Source organism: Biomphalaria glabrata, chromosome 18 (assembly GCF_947242115.1).
Source record: "Biomphalaria glabrata chromosome 18, xgBioGlab47.1, whole genome shotgun sequence".
NCBI lineage: Eukaryota > Metazoa > Mollusca > Gastropoda > Planorbidae > Biomphalaria > Biomphalaria glabrata.
The window spans coordinates 5,087,925-5,107,833 of NC_074728.1; the positions used below are offsets into that span (position 1 = coordinate 5,087,925).

Below are 19,909 nucleotides of genomic sequence, written 5' to 3' on the forward strand. Positions count from 1 at the left end.
GTCACTCTCCGAAGTAGAATGTCCTGGTTTGTAAAAAAAAAAATGTACAAATGTAGTCACTGGGGTTCGTCACTTACGGAAATTTTATAAAGGTTAGTCATGGAGAAACGTTTCGCTGTTTTGTTACTTAAGTTTTGAAACAGCTAAACTCGTCATTGGCCACTACGCGCCTTTATCGAATCTCGGAAACATCATTTTGTAACCGGTACGTGACGTTTTGGCGCCGCCGTTTTGGCGACGCCGTTTTGGCCCCGCCGTTTTGGCGACGGGACGTTTTGGCGCGAGCCGTTTTGGCGCGAGATATCATTTGACGATAATTTAATAAGCACGTAACTTTTATAATAATGTTTATTTCACTCTACCATAATATTGTATGTATAGTATGAATTCTAACACCGTTCAGCGAATTGTTGTTTTTTTTTAATTATAAAGGTTTTGCTTATTTCATGAATATAGGCCTATAGTAAGTCAGATTCCTGAATGGTTATGACATGCTATATGTGAGTTCTGCTAATCGCACTGGATGACATTTTTGGATTTCTTTCCAAAAGATTTAGTTTTTTATTTGACATTAGTGTAATATACGAATTAGCTAAGTCTCACACTGTAATATAACAAAACATCTAACGCTCTATTACGCTGAATGACGACAATAACTCCACACATAGTAAAGATCAAGACTCGGAATGTGGTCAGTACAAACTCTAACGTGAATCCACCAATATAAACAAACACTCTGGGCGACAATAGATAGAAACAAATTCACGACACTAAGATACTTTGAAAAGATATATTTTGAGAAATTGGGTAGGGGTGATTTGGGTGACACATCTCGCATTGACGCAGGTAGAGTTAAACAAATGAAGACAAGACCAGCACCGAGCACTGGTCGTTGGCGTCATGCGTCTGGCGATCATCTCCTTGGGAATGGTCATTACATGTGACACCTATCCCGCCCCCTCTCTTCTGCTCACATTTCACTCCTTGTATATACTCTTTCCTCCACCCCTCCCCTCTCTCACGCGTAAGACGATAATCTGTTTCTAGCACTCCACTTGACATCCCTAGGTGCGAATTTATAATCCTTAATCTTTAATTCCGAGAGCGGCCCAAAGTCTACATACCAAAGTCATTAAATAAACCAATGTTAATGTAAACAAATAATTGCATCAATTTTTAGTCTATCATCGTTTCATTTTTTTAATTTTTTTTTTAAATTTTAAAGTAATATCTTAATAAACTTTTTTGAAAATAAAAGTGTGCCTCTTAATAAACACACATACACAAGCCAAAATGTTTATTAAATAAAATGATGTGAAACACAAACACACATTTACATTTAATACGTGAAAAATATGTCTTAACACAAACACTCATGCAAAACATAGATATGAATAATTCTTTTAAAAGAAATAATACAATAAACGTACATAATGTATATCGCGCCAAAACGTCCCGTCGCCAAAACGGCTGGCGCCAAAACGACCTTCGCGCCAAAACGGCGGGGCCAAAACGGCGTCGCCAAAACGGCGGCGCCAAAACGTCCTGCTTCGTTTTGTAACGTAGAAAAGAAAATAAGATTGGAAACGAAAAATGAGACATTGCAACAATCTTCCATCCGATTGGATCATTCAACGTTTTGGTCTTCACGTACTAGACTTACTAGGTTTATTGAACATTGGGCAGGGCCGGCCTAGGGCGTAGGCAAACTAGGCAATAGCAATTAATGTCTCCGATTGGTTGGGGCGCCTCGCATTGCGAAACTTGTATTAAATCTAAAAATAAGATATATAAGATAATTTTATTGATCCAATCAAATTGAAATACAGTTTGACTACAGTTGACAACCTCAGCATAACTACTTTGCAAAAACAGTATGGATGAAAAATTCGAACAACATTCACTCAGTCACGAAACACATACACATTCACAACCAGCGCTTGATGAATTGGACTTCTATGTACTTCTCGATGACGACAGCCGATCTTGTAACACTCTGACCGATAGTGGGATAAAGGAGTTTTTAAATCTTTCCGTTTTAGTCCTAATGGAAAGGAGACGACCACTTCGTTCAGATCTGATGTAACACTGGTTTAATGGGTGCAGGTTGTCTTTAGGAATCGTGTTTTGGAAATGCTCTTCTGCGTCTGATGGTTTATTGACAAAGGATTACATCTACTTGTTAGACTACTTAGATTAGACAGTTTGCCTTGTTATTTTTTGTATGGATTGAGGAATTATATTTTTTTTTCTATGTTTTTTTTTTTAAATTTGCGAATTCATTTAAACCACTTCAAATTCACTTTGCCCTAGGGCCTCTACTCACTTTAAGGCCGGTCATGATTGGTGGATAACTAGATGTATTGAACATCGGTGGATAACTAGAAATAATAAGCTTTTTGGCGTATCCGGTGTACACTATATCAGAATTGCTGATACCTTACGTATCATGAAAAGGTGTATAATAATTTGTGTGCACCTTTCAATCGAGTTTCAATATATATTAAGATAAAGAGCAGATAACTGAGTTTGAAGTTTATCGTGCACATTGGCCCCCCCCCCCCCCCCCGAAAAAAAAACAAAAAAACTTTCCCATTCATAAAAATTTCGCTGTACAACACTGTGTGTGTGTGTGTGTTTGTTATGTACTTTGATTTGTTATCCACAACAACTACAAAACATTGCATTAAAAAAAGAACTTACAATTAAAATGAGAAAATACTAAACACACTTTTCTATTACTTAATTTCGTTATAATAATAATAAGGCTTCTCTTCGAGTCTGAAGATTAAGGAACGCAGTATTTCCCGTGTCTACGCAGCCCCAGCTGCGACCTACATATTTTGACATCTAGCGCAGGCATAACTATTGTTCGCCGGTGGTCGATTTAGATTTTCACTGCCATCTACGTCAGTCCTCGGCAGCGGATTTTGTTTTGGTCTCAACTGTGTATCCTTCGGCCTTCGTTTATTTCATTATACACTTGTGTAACTTAACAGCTTGTTATAATACGTGTTCTGTTACCATCCTTCTGCTATATATCCCAGTTATGTGTATACATACAAATTGAACGGGCGTTATACTCATTGCAAACCCATACTCGTTTTAGTTCCTGCCTTGACCTTTTTGTTTTTTCTTTATTGCCTCCCCCCACCCCCCTTAAAAAAAACGTAATTGCTTCAAATGAAACAAAACAAAAAATCAATCGCAATAACAGAATGAATGAAACGATACGGCAAGCCTCGCTGCTGGTAGTTTATGCTTTTATTTTACAATGAAGCGGAGTTATAGCGCTGTCCGTTGACTGGAATTCCCGGTTCTCATTTGCGGTAGATTCCATGGAGGTGATAATGGGTTCAGCATACGATACCTCCAACCAACAAAGAGGTTTCATCTCGTTAATTAAATTGAGCTGGAAGGGGGGTTGGAAGACAGGCTAGGGGTGTGGAGATGCGATGGTGTAGCCGTGTGCAGTAGACTGGGTCTTTAAACCCCCCCCCCCTACTAGATTTCACGCCCTTGTGTCGTTTCGCTCCATGTTAGGGTTGTAAAAATTACGTGTTTTTTTTTTTTGTTTTTTTTTTTTTAATTTCATTTCCCTTGCCAATCTAACTCTGGCTGCACACTTGAACAGTTGTTTTGTTAAATATTGGCTAATACATAACACTTTATGAGCGCCAACTTTGTTTTTAATCAAAAGATCCTTCACCCATTTGCAATTTGAAATATTTTCGCTTTAAATACGTTTTTTACTCCCTTTTATTTATTTACAGATCTGTTTATTTTGATGATTCCTTAGCGATTACTTTAGATTAGTTTTAGAGCTAAACTTCTACACACATCATTCTCCTAGTTAAAGATAGCACCAGCGAGTGTAAACAATACTGATTGCCTCATGAGATCCCAACTCACGCTTTTCCCGTCATATGCTCACTTTTATAAGCATTGATTTGCACGTTATAAAATAGTCCTAGCACTTTGATAAATATTATAAATGATAAATTATTATCTTATTCATGGCAAACCAGTAACACAGACTAAAAACGCAAAATAGCTAGGTGTTATAATAAATGAAAAACTGTCATGGAATCCACATATAGATGAAACTACAAAAAAATCAAACAAAGCATTAGGATTTATTAAAAGAAATTTCTATAAATCAAATAAGAACATAAAACTAAAATGTTATTTAACCTTGGTTAGGCCAATAATAGAATATGCATCCTCCGTTTGGGACCCCTCAACTCAAGAAAACATTAAGAAACTGGAACAGACAAAAAATAGAGCAGTGAGATTCATAACAAACGAATATTCACATTTGACTAGAGTAACACCTTTAGTAAAATCACTAAATTTAGAAAGCCTTCAGGACAGAAGGCTCAAAAGTAAAGTAGCAATCATACATAAAACACTGCACCATAATCTTCAAATACAAAAACAAAATTTAATAAAATACTCTGAAAGACACAAAGATAAAGGCACATTCCTTGTCCCATATGCTAGGACAAATTTGTACAAATACTCCTTCTTCCCTAGTGCTATTAGAGCATGGAATGGGTTGCCTGAGCTAGCCAGGAAAACCAGTGACTTGGCAGAATTTAAGTCATTGGTTAATATGCATGACTAAAGGCATGACGCGTAGGACGTAATCATCTTTTTTGAAGTAACGTCTGTATTATATAAGATAAGATAAGATATTTCGCGTATCAGGCTGAGTGGTAGGTAAATTGCTAGACTTCTGGGCCGAGAGGTCTCGGGTTTGAATCCCTTTGAAGATTGGAATTATTGGGGAGACCCTGAGTCCACACAGTTCTAATAGAAACCTGTGGTGGTCAATTGTAGTCAAACTGAATTTCCATTTGATTGGACCAATACAAATTTAATAATCTTATCTTATATTATTTGGGTAAAACTAAAATTGGTGGATCGATGTGCTGTCCACATGACATCCTTGTTAACCGTGGGTCACAGAATACAGATGACCTGTACATCGTCTGCCTCATAGATCGTAACGTCTGGAACGTGTAGCTTCCTTTGTATTGATCATAAATTAACAGTGTCGACTCCCGAGGAAGCCCACTAAGTGCGACACAGAATGCTCACATATCAAACTCATTGTGTCTGATTTTTTTTGTTTCAATGCGCATGTCTCCACGTGATCTACTGATGCCTCTTAATGACGTCAAGTGACGATGAGGCACAATTATTATTTTTTTGTCTTGGTGCTGATGTGAATCGCAACATTTTAAAGCGTTTAAGTGTGCAAGAAGATGCGACCTGTCAGCAGACTCAACGATTTGAAGAGAGCATTAGCGCTTTTCCCCCTGCTCGGGCGCATTATCTTGATCATCGTTGTAGCACTCCTTGTTCGGCCCCGACCATTGCCTCCGCCATGTTGACCACTCTCTTCTTCGTGTGACCACTTGAGTGCTAGCGTCCTCCGGATGTTGGGAAACATGATAAATTTTGAGGACTTGCAATAAGCAATGGTTCTCATTTTTTTCTAAGCTTCCTTTTCCGACTTGAAAACTAAGCAACGGTTCTCATTTTTTTCTAAGTTTCCTTTTCCGGCTTGAAAACTAAGCAACGGTTCTCATTTTTTTCTAAGCTTCCTTTTCCGACTTGAAATAAGCAACAGTTCTCATTTTTTTCTAAGCTTCCTTTTCCGGCTTGAAAACTAAGCAACGGTTCTCATTTTTTTCAACCCTAACCTTACATATCTTTTAATGTTTAGATCTAGATCTAGTAACTGAACATCGAAAATAAGAGCACTCTCGTCTCATTATTATTTTCTAATTTTTAGATACATAATCTAGAAAGATCTACATCTACTTCGCTTAGATTTGTCGCCTCTGTGAGTGTTCCGAATTAACCTTTAAATATTTTTTTAAATATTAGATCCACATGTGGTAATTACATTTGTACACACATCGCCGATGGATTGTGGGGAAAAAAGCTTAATTAATATGTTTCTCGCATTCACTGCGCATACCAAAAAAATACGCATACCAAAAAAAAACAAAACAAACAACATTTCTATTGAACAGAAATAATATAAGCATTGCCAATAGTTTGAGGTTATTGGAAATGAAAAGGCAATAATGATATTAACATTTCTGGCTACGGATAAAACTGCTAATTGAAAATTTGCGATTGACATCTTTGCCTTTTTGTATCTAAAACAACACTCTGCCCAATACACTGGTGGCGATTGCTTTTAAAGTTTTAGAACCTAGTTCAGAATGTTAATGCAGACTTTAATCTATTTATTTTGTGCCATTCTTTAACATACATTTTCTGATCCGAAGTCAACCATATTTACAATCTACCGAGCTAATTGGAGAACCTTAGCTTCAAAATGCAAGGAAAGAGAGAATGCTGAAGGGGAAAAAAAAACAACATTTTCCGTTATGTTGACAATTTTCTCTTGAATAGTCTCCCCTGCTAGGCGGTGCCAAAACCAGATGGCGCCCCCATTCATTCACGCACTGTCCTCTGGGATTGCTTTTGCTCCAGTTCCACTTCCGGTTGGCCATTTAAGTGCGGTAATTGTTGGAATCTTCGTCGCCTTAATTAATCACGCGATAAATTGGCCGCGTTTTGGATGACAGCGCTGGCCAACTCGACGTGCAGTAATGGCCCCCGCGCGTGTGTTTGTGTATAGGGCGGGTGGAGGGAGGAGGGGCAGGGTGACGGGGGAGATGTCGCCGGTTGCTTTCCTAATTGTTCTTTTCTTTAGTTTTCTTTTAACATGTACCTTTTTTTTTTTTTTGCACAAAAGCTTGTAAGGGCTGGGGTAGGTGCCATTTTGTACAAGACATTGTAAACACAAAAAGAAAGGAACCTATTTTCCGTACACACACACGATCATTAAAGGGGAATAACCGCTGTTATGTTTAAGTAGCACTTGTTTCACACTTAGATCGCAATTTACCATATAGCGTATCTTGCTCTAAACAGCTACTTTTGGTCTTCTAAAGTTTCCCCTTTTGTTTTCAAATTAAATTTGTACATATATAAAATTATAGCTTTTATATAGCGCTACTTTCATGCTTATAGCATGTTCTTAGCGCTATGGTCCAATCTCATTCCACGTCTAATTTTTTTTTTTGGGGGGGGGGGTGAGGGGGGTATAGTAGAAGGTTTTACGTGCTGCCTTTAGGCGCTCTGTAAACACAACTCTGCTCTAGTCGTGTGTCGAACCTGGAGCCCCTTTCATAGGTAGCCAAGCCAAGTTCAAGCCTACTTAGCCACTTGACAACGCTTCATTTTCTTTCACTTACGAATACACCATTTTTAAACACAACATTGTATTTACTGTACTTACTGCATGTCATAACACACCATACTTACACAGATTAGGAAAACTCTAGTTTGTTATAATTTGTTCAAAGTAAAAAATAAATATATGTAAATTTGTCTTGAGAACTAACTAGACGTAGATCTAGAGCCAAATTCGTTTTTTTTAAAGGACTATCGCATTTCGGAAATTTCCGAATAAAAGGCATTATTGATTCAAGAGTTTAATAAAATGTTACAAAATTTTTATTTAATAATAGTAAAAAAAAACAAGAAAAAAAAGAAATGGCGTAGTCAGCCGTAGTGTATTCAAGTTTTACAAGTTAAAATAAGCTTTCAGTGGTTTAGTTGTTTGCCAGTAGTTTGGTGCTACAAGTCAACGACCGGCATCAAGATGCACCAAATAATTATTAAAGCAATGTGGTCTATAGGGGGGTGGGCGATGTGTTAAGTGGTAAAGCGCTTGGTTTCATAACCTAGGGTCCTGGGTTCGATTCTCTGTCAAGACTGGAATTTCTAATTACCGAATTTTAAGGGCGGTCTTGGAGTCCAACTCTATAGATACTTGACATTAGTTTGATAAAGTAAAAACGGTTGGTCGTTGTGCTGGCTGCCTGGTCGTGCGGTTTGCGCGCTGGACTGGCGTTCAGATTTATCGATGGTCCAGGGTTCAAACCCTGCCCGCTCCCATCCCCCGTCGTCCTGCGGGAGGTTTGGACTAGGAAGTAATTATCTTCAACTCTGAAGGAACATCCGAAACATGTAAAACATTTTACAAACATTTTTACTTAATGTAATTAAATTAATGTTTTGTGAATTAAGCCTACTGTGCGGTCTTATTTGGGATGTTTTATCATTTTAAAAATTCCCGGGATATTCACGCATTGGTTGGTTTTATTTTACTTAATTATGCATACACATGTAAACCTAAATAATATTTATAATTTTTCAATGCAATCGTTTTCTCAGAACAATACGCACGTGGCAGATACCGGAATACTTTAATATGGATTTTAGCTACAGTTTATACTTCACAGATATTTATGCTTCCAAAATATTAATAGACTGCGTATTTACAACGGCGTCAGAACGTCGCGTGATACGTTCCCCCACAGTTTGAGAAACGCTGGGCTAGAATGTTCATATCGACACGGCATTCAGCTCTAGCGCTCTTTATTATATTAATTATTTGTTTTAACTGCTGACTTCACTTTAAGCCCTCGTCATAATCTCAATATGTTCATATTGAATGTACAAGTGTTGTCTAAGGGTCAATTATTATTGTATTGTCTGTTTTCCTACTGGCTAGTTATGTTTAGAAAACAATGCCACCATTAGTCAATAATGTATTTTGAGTCATGTATTGATCACCATGTTGAAACAGGAACATGTAATAGTGGTATGTGGGACGCTGCTCCTAGTGGGGCTTCATTTATCCGGTGGACCATCTAGTTTCATACACCGATTGGTTTGAGTTCGTGAAGTGACTCGACGCTTGAACGATCACACAACGGTCTCGGTTGGGTTTTATTGAATAGGGCCGGGGGGAGGGGAAATACGTGTGTGTGTGTGCGAGGGTTGGGCACGTGAAAAAGGGCGTGTTTGTGTGTGTGAGAGAGACAGAGAGAAAGAGAAGTTTGTCTTTTCGAGAGCCTTTTTTTATTTGAATTTTATTTTTTACATGCAGAATATACTATTAACTATGTGTGTCGTGTGCTTGTTAGCTGGTTATGTGTGTGAGTTGTTAATGTCTAATTTGTGCGTTTGGTTAAATGTTATGTGTGTTGTCATTGTCTTATGTTTGTGTGTGTTGTCAGTGTCTTATGTGTGTGTGTGTTGTCAGTGTCGTGTGTGTATGTTGTCAGTGTCTTGTGTGTGTGTTGTCAGTGTATTATGTGTGTGTGTGTGTGTTGTCAGTGTATTATATATATATGTGTGTGTGTTGTCAGTGTGTTATGTGTGTGTGTTGTCAGTGTGTTATGTGTGTGTGTTGTCAGTGTATGTGTGTGTTGTCAGTGTGTTACATTTGTGTGTGTGTGTGTTTATTGTCAGTGTGTTATGTGTGTGCGTTGTCTGTGTATTATGTGTGTGTGTGTGCGCTGTTAGTGTGCTATCTGTACGTGTTAGGGTTAGGGTCAGTTTCTGTTAGTGTGTTATGTGTGCTGGTAGTGTATTGTATTTGTCTTGTGAGCGTGATATATGCACGTTTTTAGTGTGTGCTGTTGGTGTGTTGTGTCTTCGTGTTCTTTGTATGTGCTGGGTTCATGTTTTTAGTGTATGTGTGCGTCTTGTAAGTTTGTAATGTGTTGTTCGTTTGTTGTGTATTCTTGTAAGTTTGTAATGTATTGTTCGTTTGTTGTGTATTCTTGTAAGTTTGTAATGTATTGTTCGTTTGTTGTGTATTCTTGTAAGTTTGTAATGTGTTGTTCGTTTGTTGTGTATTCTTGTAAGTTTGTAATGTATTGTTCGTTTGTTGTGTATTCTTGTAAGTTTGTAATGTATTGTTCGTTTGTTGTGTATTCTTGTAAGTTTGTAATGTGTTGTTCGTTTGTTGTGTATTCTTGTAAGTTTGTAATTTATTGTTCGTTTGTTGTGTATTCTTGTAAGTTTGTAATGTATTGTTCGTTTGTTGTGTATTCTTGTGAGTTTGTAATGTATTGTTCGTTTGTTGTGTATTCTTGTGAGTTTACAAAATGTAGTACGACCTTAATCATTCTGTCTCAGTGTCTTTAATCCATTTTGTAGATCACCATTCCAAGATCCCACACAACATTCAAAGCCATCTATACCCCCTGATAATGGACCTCATTCTCCAATTCTTAAACAAACAACATTTAGTCACGTGATAATATTGATAAAACAACGGAAAAAACTGTCGCTTGATAGCCATTGTGTATTAAAAATTAGATTGTAATTTGTATAGAAGAGATAGAGAATCACGTGGCTAAATGTTGTTTGTTTACAATTGGTGAATGAAGTCCATTTTTTTATTTTTTGGTTGGGGGGGGGGATCTATGTCTTGGGGTGGATTTATGTCTTGGGGGTGAATCTATGTCTTGGGTCTTCGTAGCACTTAATCCATCTTTGTTTTTATTTCTTTCTTCTTACTCTCCTGCCTGCACACTTGAAACTCCTAAGGCAGCTTGCCAACCCCTGCCCTAAAAGATCCCAAACTTTGCACCAGCAAAGGATGAAACTATTGTCAAGACTTTTATTATCGTGACTTCTAGTTTTGTGTAGAGCAATTGAAAAAGTAAAGCCTGAGAGCAAGAGAGGAGGAGAGAGAAGCGAAAGGGGAGGAGGGTGAGTGAAAATTTGATGTGCAGACCCTAACCGGACATCAGAAAGGTTTCAGTGTTGACCATATTATGTGTGGTCCTAGATTGTATACGCTGATTTTTTTCCCTCATTGCTTTGGATAGCTTTATTTACACTTGGTCAAAGTGGTATTGTTAATGGCGCCCGAATCCCTACTGGATTTTAGATCTTCTGTACAAAAGACCTACAATTTTAAAATGTCTTAATGAATGAATAGATCTAAACAGTGGCGTAGCTATGGTGGGAGGATAATTTGAACCCCCCCCCCCCGGCCATTATCTCATGTCATGATGTCGAATGTCAAAATACATGGCCCCCTAAAGTGGTCAAGCCCCCAAATGATGGCAAATTCCTAGCTACGCCTCTGGATTTAAATGTCCTAATGAATTAATAGATTTGCTTATCAAGAAAGAAAGATCATAACCTTGCTTGTTGTTTGTTTTTGTTCTCCATCCATTAGCTTCTAAATCTGGTCATTTTATGTATTGTTTATATAATGTATACACATTCACCGTATTAAATACAAATAAACCATTAAATACAACATACCCTTCTTCCTATCTCTCTTATAGCGTTAATTGTGTTTGTCTAATTGATTACATAATGTTTAGCTCCACTAACTTTTTTAGAAATGATTTATTCAATTTCTGGTTAGATTTTTACAATATTTTTAGTTGTTTTTTTTTAAGTGTAATTTTTTAATTTAAATTACCAAGAATAAAATAAAATATAGTTCAATTTGTAACTCAACCAAAGAAAGTATGGTTAAGAAAATTATGTTTGGAATAATTCTGTTTACAAAATTATTTATTGATTGTATACAGTTTATTTCCTGTTATTTTCAATGTACTGATTGAATTGTATTGCCTACTTAGTGTGATTGCAAGTCTGAATAAGTTGATTGTATTGTTCTGATTTCTGGCAGGAATGACAGACAGTGCTGGTTGGAACAGTTCCCAGTCCTCAGGCTTTGAAGGCAGAGTAAGTCCCCTTTGTTTACTGTTTCCTTTACTTTTGTTCGGGATTGTAGTGTGTGATGTAAAAGGGTTTTCTATTAGCTCACTTCTGATAGGTACTCACCTGTAGGTTTGATTCTATTTCACTCCACCTCTTCCTCCTTTGATTGTTCTCTCACTCTTTCTTGTGTTGCTCAGTCCTTTTTTTTATATTATTATTATATGTACTAAATCTATCCTCTTCCTTGCAACATGCAACATCTATTGTCCAGACAATTGCTGATTTTTTAACTTTCATTTCTTCACCCCTTTTTTTTTTCTCACAAAGCCATGACTACTTCATATTTGTTAACATTGATTTGATTTATTTTTTAATTATTAAGTTTTTTTTTTTGTTTTTTTTTTTCTTTGTTTCTGTATCAATAGCTGACCACACCTGATCCTATAGTGTTAAATAAAATCCTATTAGATCAACCAATGATTCTTGGTATAGATCTAAACTTGCAACTTTTTCTGCTCCAAGATTTCCTTTGGTTTAAAGCATTGTGTTTCTTTACAAGTTTACTCTGTGTCATTTTCTTGTGAGGCGTCATTATATTTAAAACTGGAGACTTTTTCATTTTGACTTGTACAAAAGATTAGGTACAAAAGATTAAGTACAAAAGATTAAGTTTATCCTGTCTGTCAAGTTGACTTAAGTCAAGGATACATTCAACTGAATATGTTAACATTTAATCCACTACTGTTTTTCTTTGACAAAAACTTTTTTCTGTTTGTTCTAACAAAGAACTATTTTCTAAAAATTATTTTGTTGAAGAAAACTTTTATCTTCATTATATGTCCTGTGTTATGTTTTTATGATTTTAAACTAAGAGAAATAGTTTTTAACTTAAAGAAATTTGAAGTGTCTGATACATCTTTAATGCTTTTTACCACCACCTTTAGTCTGTTGAACCATTGGGCCACCATACATGATCTGTTGGCCATGTCTCTCCATTTCTTTCTGTTTTTTTTACCAGGATTAGAGATTCTTTCATTGACAGGCCTGTCCATTCTTTGATGCTGTATTATCATCGCTTCTTTTCTCTACCCCTTCTTCTTTTCTCTGGAACAGTTCCCCACAGACAAGCCTTTTCAGAATCAGTGGATCATGTGATACACCTTTTAAAATGATTTTAAAAAATTAATATATTTAAAAAAATATTTCATATAGGCCAATATTCTGGTTATTCTTATTTGATTACAACCAACTGTATTCCAATATATAATTTTAAAAAAAATTAATTTGTATGACTGAACTGATCAAAGTTAACATCCCTTTCAGTTTAGATTGGCATTGTAATTACTAAATTAGTTATTTCACCAAAGGCTTAATGTCATGCATTAATGAAGTTTATTTAAATATCTAACTCCCTTGTACTAATTGTTTGAATTTTTTTCTTTTTTATTTGTTTCACAGTTTGAGGACCATCGATCACAATATAACGGTAATGGTCCTGATCATATTGACCATTTTTTAGGTCCAGGTCCAGGCCCTGCAGATGGTAAATTGGTTTTGTTTGTCTTCAATTTGACCACATCCCTGACAGTCAAAAATCGCAAGCACTATTATAACCCCAAAAGCATAGGAAAAAAAAAAAAGAAGAAACCCCTAAGACTTCATTATTGCTAATAGAAGTAACAACATTAAAAACTATCATTCTGAAATTAGTGATTTCTTCATCGTAAACACACTCACTAATTCTATTATGCTTTTAAGAAAGTCATTTATTCTCCAAGACAAAATGTTGGCCTCAGAGCACACAAATATTGTTGAAATCCAAAACAGAACAAGAAATATGTATTCGTTCTGCCCATCTTCCAAAAGAAATAAAAAGGGTCAATAATCAATTCACCACCATTATATACAACTAATGTTAAGCTTGCATTCCCTGCATTGTTTATTGGGGGGAGGGGGAGATCTAATAGTTGATTATGTATTATAATTACTTAATTGTGTGTATGAAATTTGTTCAGTGTCATTGTTGAAGCATGCATTACTCAGTCTCAAATAAAAGGATTCTGTCACCCTTTTTTTTTAAAACTCATTGCTATGGCTATTTCATTTAAGTCTTCCTGAAACTGTTGACAATTATATAAGCTGATTGCAGCATGATAAGTGTCTAACAACTAATGTTGATAGATTTAAACCAGCAACTAGCAATGCAAAGGAAGTCATTCTTCTGTGTCAGATGAGGTTTTACTTGGTGGCTCTAAGCCACCATCACCTCTGACCACTTTGTAGCATTTATGTATTAACTGGAGAGAATAATTGCTGGCCAACACCTGGTGCACTAATAGCCACCGAGGACATGACTTGCTTACCTGGCATGTGTTTTAGCTAGGATCATGCGCTATTGCTCTGCTTCCTTATTTCAGCAAAGATGAAATATATAATTTGGCTAAAATTTGTGAATAGTTGGAATAGACTGAAAACCTCTGTAATTGATTACTTGGCCACACACCATTTAAATCCATTTGTTTATAGCTACAGTGGAACTGCTTTAGGAAACATATTACCACCCCTTCAGACTAACATTGTGGAAAAGAAAACATTTTAGCATTACTTGCTATATGCTACTGAATTTCCATTTGATTGGACCAATTAAAATTATCTAATCTATATTTGCTAAATCCTTTTAGGTGTATTTTATTTTGCTCCCTTCATCTTCACTCACACTCTAGCATGCCCTAGATGCCCCAATTTGAGTGCCCTGATCTGCAGTGGTAGTGTTTCTGCATCTTAAGTTTCCTGTGTTAGCTTGATATAAATATGAATATTTTATCTTCTTTATTTGGTCGATATAAATATGAATATTTTATCCTCTTTACTACTATGCACATTAAAAAGAGAAAACAGAAAGTGCTTGTCTTGGTCTTAGATTGTCTAACTCCAAGTTTGTCCTAGTCTGGAATACAATTTGTATGTAGACTAGTTTGTATGTTTGCTAATTTGCATGATCTTTTAGTGCATGGCATCACTGTCTTAGTATTGTTTATGTTTTTGTGTTGCAGACAAGGGTGACCTGTATCCAAGACCTGGATATCCTGGTCGTGATGGATTAACACCACAGGTATGTAGACAGCTTTTTGGCATCTTCTATCCTTTCAGATACATTTCTTTGACATCCTTGACATGGAATCTAAAAATGGCTTCGGTATTTAAAAAAAAGAAAAAAGTATCAGATATTTTCATTATAAACTAAACAATGTCAAGGACATTAGATCAGAGTTCACTGTTGCCAATTCAATAAAATGAATTATATGAGTTATAATTTTAAGAATATCTCCAGCGTGTGGCATTTGATCTTTGTATCAAGTCTCCTTAATTACTTCTAATTAGTTGCTCATTTGTTTTTAACTTATTTTTTTTTAGTCCTATAGTGAAAGTCTAAGGCTTCTTCCATATTTGAAACATCTCATTCTGCAGTGCTGAAATATGCACTAAAATTATCCAATACCTTTCAAAAAGCATAGATGATCAAGTCTTACTTTTTCTTTTACGCCAGATACACCAAAAAAGCTAGCTGTTCATAGGTTTCTGACATGTATGAAAAATCTGCAATATCATGAAATCTAATACCAATAGTTCCATTTGTGTTTCTGCACATTACTTTTTGTCATTCATTAATATCTTTTTTTTTATTTGAAGAATAACTAACTCTTAATAAAACTCATCCATCGGCACCCCTTAATTTTACAGCAGGCACCCCTTAATTTTACAGCAGTTGCGTATTTTTTTAATTTTTTTTTACAAAGCTTAAGCAATTCACTCTGTCTGGTAAAGTGTGTGTGTACGTTATTTCACACAATTATTCATTATCTTAGACAAGATATGAATCAATTATTAAAAAGTAACCAGATAGTCAACTAATTACTGGTAAATAATTATTTTGTTTGGTATTGAATAAGGGAAATAACTTTTACATTATTGATAGATATAGTTTTAAGGGCTGAGTTTTTCCCCTTCAGATAAGCTGTGTTTCTTTAAAAAAAAATATTTTTAATATGGAGAAAAGTCCTGACAGAGCCGTGAAGGAAATAATTGATTTTCTAAATTCATTTATCAAATAAAGCCTAATTTTTTTATATTCTGTAGGAAATGTCCCATAGACAGTGTTTATTGAAGGTTTGTTTTATTCTTATATTTTCAATCTTTCACATTTGAATTTCAATTTGATTGAAACTCTCTATATGAGCAAACACTTGTTAATTGTTTTAACAAGCAGACATTGTCCTGTCAGAAAGTTCTCTATTTCTTTAGTTGTTTTCACAAGCAGACATTGTCCTGTTAGAAAGTTCTTTATTTGTTAAGTTGTTTTCTCAAGCAGACATTGTCCTGTTAGAAAGTTCTTTATTTGTTAAGTTGTTTTCTCAAGCAGACATTGTTCTGTTAGAAAGTTCTGTATTTGCTTGTTTTCACAAACAGACATTGTTTTGTTAGAAAGTTCTCTATTTGTTAAGTTGTTTTCACAAGCAGACATTGTTCTGTTAAAAAGTTCTCTATTTTTTATATGTCATTTCATAAGTCATTGTTCTACACGGCACTATTGTCACAGTGAGGAATGATTGTTCTGTAGTTAAGTGGCAGTTTTCTTCATCCCAAGGAAGTCCACGTCATTGGGAAATGATTTAATTTCCCAGTGGATCTCAGTGAGTGAGGAGTTTTAAAGTCTTGAGAGACCTAATGAGCTGTGTATACCAGAGGAGCTCCATCATATATCTTAGGTCTGTAGGTTTGGAAAAGTATTCAGAAAATGTGTTGGTGTTTAAAATATATACATTATTTTGTTTCGGCTGTTTTTGCACTACTGTTGAGTTTGTATGATGTCCGTAGTTGGGTTTAAAACAGCCATATAGCGAAACTTTACTGTGACCTATTTGTGTGAAGCAGGATTTTCTTATGTTGTAACAAAGTATAGAAACTATTAAGATGTAGCATACTAATATCGTGCCAGATATAAAAAAGTTTGCTCTACAAGGCGAGCGGTGGTTAAATGGTAGTGGTTAAATGGTAGATAGCTTGGCTTCCAAACAGGAGAGTCCGGGTTTGAATCCTGGTGTTATTTTTTTTTATCGCTGCATTTCATGTATGTTATGACTTACATGCTTGAATGATTTTAGTCTTTCCTGAGTATATTTCTTTATATTTAGGACAATACACACGTGCCCCTCAAAATACACATTTCCAGGTCTTGGAATACATATGTCCATTTAGACATGTAAGCATCTCCGTGAAAGGAGTAGAGTATAATCAATATAATGATTTTATGAACAAAACAAATGTGCAACTAATGTAAAAGTGTCACTAGATCTTTGTGGAGTTAACATTAGAAGAATAAAAAAAAACATTGTGATTGTCAAAACACATCATAGAAATAAAACCGAGGCTGTTATGCCTTATTGAATCCTAGGAAGTAGACACAACAAGGAAACTGTTGCATTGTAGGCCAATCTGTTGGGGGGAGTTCAGAGGTCATAGACTGATGTAAACAGCCTGGTGTTGGAATTAGTTCTCGAGGCTAAATGTCATGGCCGTTTACTACCCCAACGGCAGTACTACGTTCATCATTTGTTTGTCTCTGAAAGTCCCGAAAGAAATGAAGATTTTTTTTTTAACGAACCATTGAGCTCAACAGTGTGTCCCATGTCCTGCACATCTATTTCTATTACCAATGGGTTCTGTCACATATGATTCACGAAGACTGGGGTTTTAGGACGCTCTTAGTCCACATAACGCGAATGTATCTGGCATACGCTGGGAAGTCAAAGATGGTCGTTGTTCTGGCTACTTTATGAATCGTCGGCCATGGAAAAAGATGAGTTGGTTTTTTTTTTTTTTTTTTTTTTTAACATCTTCTGTCCCTCATGGATGTCAAGGTTTCTGGCGCTCGGCTGATACAACTCACCTCGAGTCGAACCTCCAATTACAACTCTTAGTCTATACCGGGGTTTGAACTCAAGACCCCCCCCCCCCTCCCCCCTCGGTTTCGGAAACAAAGTGCCTGAGTACTAAAAGTAGGACGAACACCTTCAACTATCCACATAAGATTGTATTATAACATCTTTCAGAAACGTTACAGTGTGAAGAGTTTTCTGCTCATTTTACCACAAGGTTTTTGTCTCCCTTGTTTTCTCAAGAAGTTCACATTTTCAATAACCAATTTTTGTTGAAAAAGCGAAAATTATTTTAAATTCTTGATTGTTCTATATACATTCTTTTTAATCTCAATAGCTCTTATGTTGATTAACTGGTTGTCAGTAGCCGAAGATCAAGAAACAATTATTCTGGAAATAGATGCCAATAGTTGAACCAGGAGGAAAAAAAAAGGCGTTTTGTGAAAGTAGTTGTTAATAATTAGTGCCGTGGCTTGTCTCACTTGTAATTTTTGGTGGCCCGTAATCACTCAAAAGCCCATTACAGGGGAAGTCTTGATGTCCCCTGGAGAGTTGATTAAAGAAGTAGACTCCCCGTTGGAAGGGCTTCGCTCATTCCTTTTGGAGCCGCTGCTCATGTATGATTGATGATGGGAGTGGATGAGGTGATGACTTGGAGCTGACCTCCTCTTCTTTCCACCAAAGGAAACTCGTCGTACCTCCCCCTTTCCCTTCAAATTCTTTTAAATGATTGCGTCTGCTATTTAATTGTCAAGTTAGCACCCCCCCCCCCCTTTAAAAAAAACAAAAAAACTTTGCGACTTTTTTTTTTTCTCCAAATCTCTGCAGACGACATTAGTGTGTTTAATTGTTGCACTTTTAGTTAATGTTTCGTCTGATGCGCTCGTCGCAGATGACCTTGACTGTAAGGATGAGAGCGGGTTTGTTGCAGACCTCACATTTAGACAAAACATTTGCCTAACGTACGTTTGCCACCGTTCACTGGTGTGGTTACACGGTCTTAGGTTCTAGCTCAAGACAGCCAGTCAAACTAAACCGTATTTTTTTTTTTTAGTATTAAAACTGAACTTGAACAAACTTACAAACAAAAAACAAGCAAATTATTTTTCTTAAATCCTTTTTTTCTTTTCTGAAAGCGAAAAGTTTTTTTTTTTTAATTTTTAAAATCAACTATGCAAGCATAAAAATACACCATTTTTTTTTACAATTATTCACATTAACAATAGTAAAAAAAAACAACAACACATGAGACTATTCAGTAGAGTAGATGGTTTTTTGTGTGTGCATATTTTAACACATTTATGCAAACTTTTTTTTGTTGTTATATTACTAAATTAAGTAATTTCTGTCATTCTGTATACTTACATTTTAAACAAAATGTTTACTTTTTATTTTAAAAGAGAACAAACCTATTTAGTATGCATACAAGTCGAATATTATGTAAAATAAAAATTAATAAGCAATGTTTCATATTATACACACGCAGTGTATTGCGCAGTGCAATACACCGGAGATATACATTCAAATATAACTAGAGGGAAGTTTCTTTGTTGAGGCTTTGAATGAGAAATGGGCCCTTAGATAATCCTTCAATAACATCAGTTAGGCCAGGTTAACATTGAACTATTATTACTCATGGAACAACTATGAATATCAACGATGTAAAAGTAATATCAAGTCGAACTAACAATATAGCAGTATCGGCAACACTTTCGTCACGAGCACGTCTCTTCTTTTTTTTTTTTTGGTATCGAAGGAGTTGTGGTTGTTGATAGTTTGTAGTTCATAGTTTCTGATATTCTTTCTGAAAATTTTGAAAGCTGCCTTTTTTACATGTCTGGGTGAACCACTTCGGAGGCCGATTTTGAGTTTATGTTTCCACACAAACTGTCTTGGTAACTTAAGAAAAAAAAAGTTTTACTTTTATTTAACTATTGCGCTAAAACCTAACCCATAATAGTTGTCTGTATTTGAAATACGATTCTGTCACGCTAGACTTGATTAAATCTAAACCACTATCTCTGTTTTTTTTCCCCCAGGGTTTAATAGGTGGCACCCCCATGTCTCCAGACGCTATGGTAGGTGGTAAACCTACATGTCCAGCATATTTTTCTTATAGTAAACGTCCAATCGAAGATTCAACCAGAGGTGAGTACTTTTTTTTTTTTTGCTTTAATTTAAAAAAAATATGTTTGAATAGTTGCGCACAATAATCGTATTAGCACAGTAGCTGAAGTAAGCCATCAGCTGTTCTGTGATCACCTAGCTTTAATTGATGTCAAAATCATGTCAGGGTTTGAAAGATAGGGGGCAGCCATTGTTCACATCAATCTTGACAGAACAATGTTGATTCATCTTATTACTTTTTATATAATTATACTTTTACATTTATCATTTGT

The 19,909-nt window shown here is 35.8% G+C and overlaps 1 protein-coding gene across 3 annotated transcripts in view; it reads left to right on the top strand.

The window, feature by feature from the left end:
• The window catches only part of LOC106056004 (transcription factor 12-like), a 113,916-nt gene that overhangs the window by 22,226 nt on the left and 71,781 nt on the right, over positions 1-19,909 (top strand). For all 3 annotated transcript variants that reach the window (XM_013212542.2, XM_056016558.1, XM_056016559.1), the window contains exons 4-7: positions 11,543-11,598; positions 13,033-13,117; positions 14,628-14,686; positions 19,550-19,658. In XM_013212542.2, coding sequence (XP_013067996.2) covers positions 11,543-11,598; positions 13,033-13,117; positions 14,628-14,686; positions 19,550-19,658 — 309 coding nt within the window. The remainder of the gene's footprint in view (positions 1-11,542; positions 11,599-13,032; positions 13,118-14,627; positions 14,687-19,549; positions 19,659-19,909) is intronic.